Below are 6,000 nucleotides of genomic sequence, written 5' to 3'. Positions count from 1 at the left end.
TGTGTGTGTGTGTCTCTCTCTCTGACCCTCTCCGCTCATGCTCTGTCTCTCTCTGTCTTTCAATAATAAATAAATATTAAAAACAAATGAATTGGGGCGCCTGGGTGGTTCAGTCGGTTAAGCATCCGGCTTTGGCTCAGGTCATGATCTCACAGTTTGTGGGTTCAAGCCCCGCGACGGGCTCTGTGCTGACAGCTAGCGCAGAGCCTGGAGCCTGTCTTCAGATCCTGTGTCTCCCTCTCTCTCTGCCCCTCCCCTGCTCATGCTGTCTCTCTCTCTCTCTCAAAAATAAATAAAAACATTAAAAATAAATAAATAAATAAATAAATTTTAAAAAACATAAAAAAAAAGAATATAACATTTGTTACCTGACTAGCCACTGTCAATGAAGTCTTGAAAATATGCTTCAGTTGACTGTTGAGTTTCAGTATAGACACCACAGTGGGGGATAAAGTTGTTTCCAGCGAACTTAGAAGATCAGTCTTAAGTACATCCTGGTTTTAAAAATAAACAAGTCTTTAAAAAAAATATATTTTCACTTTCACAAACTTGGATGGTTAATGATAGTATCTTACATACTTTGTTAACACATGCAGAGTAAAATTCTAGGTTTCCATTCTCTACCCTTTATAGCCTACAGAACCTATTTTTTTCTAGAGTCTATAGTCATCATAAGTTACTTATTCCTATCTACAGTAATTGAGAAAATGGTCATATAATATAGAATAGATTCTTAACAATCTAATGCAATAGAGGTCCAAAGAATTCAGAAAATGACAATCCTCTGTTAAGACTTCAGCATGGCAAATAATTTTTTTTTAATGGGCAAGTACATTTCAACAAAATAAATTGCAAACAAGCTTAGGTCACTAGTCAGAAAAGCAGAGACCAAATAGCCTTCAAAGGCAGGCTTTGAACTGGAGGTATTTAACTCTGAAGACCTGGCGACTTATACGCTATTGCATCTGAAGAGTTTGTTAAAGTTCTTGTTCTTGTCAAGGTATATGGAAGGTTGAGAATAGAATGTACCATGGACTGAAGATTTTTTACAAAAGGGAAAAAAATTCTGACCTAAGCTCCCTTCGTTTGGGCAGGGTGAGGAGCTATAATAGAAAATTTTGTGAAAACTTAAAAAAAAAGAAAACAGGCTACTGGTATTTTTTTGGAAAGAGCTACCACACTCATTTCAACTCTACAGGAGCAGCCATCATCTCTTCTGACTCAACCAATGCTTACAAAGTGGCATATAACTTGGTAGGAAGACATCAATACATACAGGCTGGCATCTAGTATGAATCAATTTCTCAGAAGTTAGTACCACCTGAGCATCTATGAACTTTGGCATCGATGAACTTTGTCAAATTGGGTGAATGAAGAAATATATCAAATAGTGTCATGTAAGCACTGAACCTAGGCTGAGTACCAGCTAACATTTGTAGTTATTTACTTGGAAAATGTTCAACAAATATGGTTAGGCTCCATCTAATAAATTAATAATGAAGAGAAAGCGATCATTAGTACATTATAATTTATATAGTAAGTCTTAGGTGATTTATTTAGTAGCTTAAACACCTGGGAAACTTCACTAACTGGCAGTAATTGGAAACGCATATTAATTGCATTCTCTATTCCACATCTGAAATAAAAGGAGAATGTCAGGAATAGATTCATTTTAGTTTCTTTTTGAATATTATATTTTAATTTATTTTAGGCTTTTTAAAATCTTTTTAGCACTGTTTAAGGATATGAAAGGTGATTAAAGCATTACCTCTGACTTAAAATTTAAAAAAAAAACCAATAATAATAATATGGTTAGTCTCCAAAAGAACTTCCTACGTATATCATACAATTACAAAATAAAGAGTATTATTTGAATCCGCTATGAAGGGGGTAATACTAAGATAATTAGATGTGTGGCTTCTCTAGAACTATGAAATAAGAATCTTACAGTTAAGGCCCACAAGGGCTTGATCACACAGATCTGACCCAATAAATTGTCATGTGTTCCTAGAATTTTAGAAGTTATTTTTTTTTGCACAGTTTTCTGTATTAGTGTAGTTTTAAATCAACCATCTAATATCCCCCCTGGCTGGGTCAGTTCTAACATCAGCACGACCACTGCAGAACCCTTGAGGAAAGGATGACTGACCAATTTCAGACCCAACTAACAACTCATGGGTCCCCTGAATTCCTCTGGCACCAAACCTGCCCTCTCGAGTTACTGGGCTTATTAACTCCTGCTCTTAATGTTACAAGATATAAGTGGAAAAAGTCTTAAAGGTTGGTTATATGCATTTGGAAATTAATCTTTCTGGGAGAGAAAAAAATAGTGGAGAGATTTGTCTTTAAAAATAGAAACCTACTCTTAAAGTGGTATGTTTATCATCATTTCTGGGAAAGCTTAAAATGAAAGAGAAGTTAACATTGTTTTTGAAGACTTTTGCAAAGTAACACTTCAAAAATAATTTAAGAGGGGCGCCTGGATGGCTCAATCGGTTGAGCATCCGACTTCAGCTCAGGTCATGATCTTGCGGTTCGTGGGTTTGGGCCCCACGTCGGGCTCTGTGCTGGCCACTCTCTCAGAGCCTGGAGCTTGTCTTCAGATCCTGTGACTCCTTCTCTCTCTGACCCTCCCCTGCTCATGCTGTCTCTCTCTCTCCAAAAATAAATAAAAACATTAAAAAAAATTTTAAGAGATTTACTAACAATCAATGTTTGAAGTACAGTTTTACTTTCTGCTGCTAATGATTGTTCTTTTAGTATCATATTAGAAATCTGAGAAACACGTGTAGACACATTTTCTGGAACAGATGTGAGCGATTCCAGTGCTGTGGTAGTAATTGTGTCTAATGCAGAGACACTGGAAGACAGCAGGTTACCTATACCAAAAAGAAAAAAAGATATAAACTTTGACATACATGTAGTTGTACAGTTAGAACCACTTGAAAGAGGTTGACAAAATTATATCCTTGCTGTGGAAATGTGTAATAACAAATAGGCTTAGGATAATTGGCTCACTACTAGGAAACATCACCGAACAGAAATGGTATATGTTCTCCAGTACTTTGCAGGCACTGGACACGTTTGTCAGTGTGGCAGAGCCATCACTATAGTTCCCAGGAAGCCAAGACTCTTTCTGATCTCTAGCTACAAGTAATCATAGTACTACAGCAAGTAGAAGAGGTTATAAAAGAGAAACTACAAATCAACAAGCAAATCCCATATAGAGTGATTAGACCCCAGGTGATTTTTACAAATTTTTACATTTTTGTATCTCATGAATTTTCTATAGCGAAGATAATACTTTCATATAAAATAAACTAATACTTAGGAGGTTTCTTCCGAAATGAAGATAGCAACAAACGGGTATGGTTAAAATTTACTTTATAAAAAACATTAAAAAAACAACTAAGATTTGTTTTAATTCAAAGGCAGAAAAGCACTGTTCCCTAGTCTGAGCAGACAGTATGTGCACTGGAGGGATTACTGACATGGTCACCCCAGTTTCTTAAGATATTAAATGATCAGTTTTGCAATTAGTCTCACACTAATGACACAAAGACTAGAATAGTTAGAAATGCTTGAACTCTGGGTGCCTGGATAGTTCAGTCAGCTAAGCGTCCGACTTCAGCGCAGGTCATGATCTCGCGGTTCGTGACTTGAAGCCCCGCCTCGGACTCTGTGCTGACAGCACGGTGCCTGGGAGCCTGCTTCAGATTCTGTGTGTGTCTCTCTCTGCCCCTCCTCCCACTCACTCTCTCTCTCAAAAGTAAATAAACATTTAAAACAAAAAAGGGAAAAAGAAATGCTTGAACTTACCAAACAAAGTCTTATGAGCTTCTAGCATGACCTTTTGTTTTGAGCTGCTATCCTTTATTAATTCTTCCATCCTATTAAACAGACTATTCAGGTTTTTGCCAAAAACATCCTGAGCTTCTGCATTATGCCGATCAATTGCCTTCTTCCGATCCAGTTTGGAATGGAGACCAGATACATCTTTTGTAGTTTCTTCAACTGTGGTAAGCAACTACATATGATTTTTAAAAATAAATGTTGATTAAGATGGATATCACAAAAGCAGACTAATGAAAATATCTGTGCTACAGAAGGATTTCTCCTGACAAGAACCAGTAAGTTTTGGGGCGTGTGGGTGGCTCAGCCAGTTAAGCATACAACTCTTGATTTCAGTTCAGGTCATGATCTCGTGGTTAGTGGAATGGAGACCTGTGTCCGGCTCCACACTGATAGCAAGGACTGCTTGGGATTCTCTCTCTCTCTCTGCCCTTCCCCAGCTTGTACTCACTCTCTCTCTCAAAATAAATAAATAAACTTAAAAGAAAAAAAGAACTAAGTTTAGTCATTGTATCAGAATACATTTTTAACTCACACCAATTTATCCAGTTGCGCAGGAATTTCCTCTCACCTAGCAACCTAGGCAAGGAAAAGGGATTTTGCCAACCTAATACAGTACGCTCCCTCACAATTTGTTTTTATTACGTGTTACTATTTCCGCTAATGTGCACCTAATAAAAAATACTTTCAACATCTCCCATTATTAGAAGGTGCTAAATTCTTTATGACTGATTAGTTTCAATCATAACCAAAGGGAAAAGTATCACCTCATTATTCTAAATGTCCTCAAAGTATGTTAAAATCATTTTCTATTTGCAAAACTTCAGGAATGTTTGGGTTTTTTTTTTAAGTCAGCAACTCTAGTGAGGAAAATTAAGATGAAATAATAGCGTTCTTTAAATTGACAGAAATGTCATTTGGGGTGAATAAGTAGAACTTCACAATTTACGCTTAAAGAAAGAAAGTCGCTTCTATCCATTCTCTAATTTCTTGAACGCAAGTATAAATCAAAACAAAGGACAAACCCTGCTGGCAGCATCATGAAGTTTCTCTTCAGTACTTTCCAAAGCGGATGTAATATACTCTTCTTCAACAAGTTGTAATTTAGTTTCTTGTAAATGTTTTTGAGTGGTCTCAAGTTCCTGTGTCTTATTTTGCAGGTCAGATTTACACTGGTCAAGTTCATTTTTATTATCCATAAACAACTCTGTAACCTAAATATAACATATTAAACATTTTTTTTAAGAATTACACAATGCTGAACTGGTTGGTGAGATACCTTGCAAGTTCATAATATAATGTGAGAAGAACCAAATTATTTCCATGCAAAGTTGTGACAAGTTGTGACAAGCTAACAGGTAGGTTAGCACATTTTATACGATAGGTAGTTTCTTCCTGTAAATTCATTAAAAACCTTGAGATGACATAACAGGTCTAGTGTAGTGTGTTAGTTCTTCAGGTTCCTCCCAACACTGGCAAAGTGAGTGGTGGCACAGAACAGTCAGGTCTGTCCGCCTTAGTTACTCAACATCTGGTTTCTCCTGGTATCTAAATTACCTCATCTGACAAACACAGTAATGAAAGTGTCTCCTCATTCACTATTTACCTTTTACAATAAAACCACAGAATTCAGTTAATTTCTTATAATGCTGCCTTAATACGAGTGGCAAACAACAACTTCATCATTGATGACAGTAAAACTATAATATAACTGACAAAGAGTCAGCAAGCATGAAAAACCTCAAAGAAAAAAGATCAGGGGGTGCCTGGCTGGCTCAGCAGGTAGGGTATGTGACTCTTAATCTCAGGGTCATCAGGTCAAGCTCAATACTCAACATGGAACCTACTTAAAAAAAAAAAAGAAAAAGAGGGCACCTGGGTAAACTGTTAGGTGAGCATCCAACTCCTAATTTTGGCTCAGGTCATGATCTCACAGTCATGGGATCGAGCCCTGCATCACTCAATGTGGAGCCTGCTTGGGATTCTCTCTATCCCTCTCTCTCTGCCTCTCCCCCATGCACACATCCTTTCTCTCTCTCAAAATAAATAAAGAAAACATTAAAGAAAAAAGAAAAAAATGAGGCTTGTCTGAACTTAATATACAGCTGAAGCACACAAAGGATTTCAAAGACAGTACAAATTAAAAGA

General features: G+C 36.9%; 1 protein-coding gene across 2 annotated transcripts in view; it reads right to left on the bottom strand.

Annotated features, from left to right (window-relative positions):
* KIF11 (kinesin family member 11) overlaps positions 1–6,000 on the bottom strand; it is a 45,237-nt gene that overhangs the window by 17,745 nt on the left and 21,492 nt on the right. For both annotated transcript variants that reach the window (XM_029916215.1, XM_029916207.1), the window contains exons 12-15: positions 4,878–5,066; positions 3,820–4,027; positions 2,707–2,879; positions 369–494 (exon numbers count right to left, since the gene is read on the bottom strand). In XM_029916215.1, the coding sequence (XP_029772075.1) occupies positions 369–494; positions 2,707–2,879; positions 3,820–4,027; positions 4,878–5,066 (696 nt within the window). The remainder of the gene's footprint in view (positions 1–368; positions 495–2,706; positions 2,880–3,819; positions 4,028–4,877; positions 5,067–6,000) is intronic.

The sequence above is a fragment of the Suricata suricatta genome, chromosome 2 (assembly GCF_006229205.1).
Source record: "Suricata suricatta isolate VVHF042 chromosome 2, meerkat_22Aug2017_6uvM2_HiC, whole genome shotgun sequence".
In the NCBI taxonomy this organism is placed as follows: domain Eukaryota; kingdom Metazoa; phylum Chordata; class Mammalia; order Carnivora; family Herpestidae; genus Suricata; species Suricata suricatta.
Note: the sequence above shows the minus strand (reverse complement) of the source record. Positions and strands in the feature narration are given on the sequence as shown.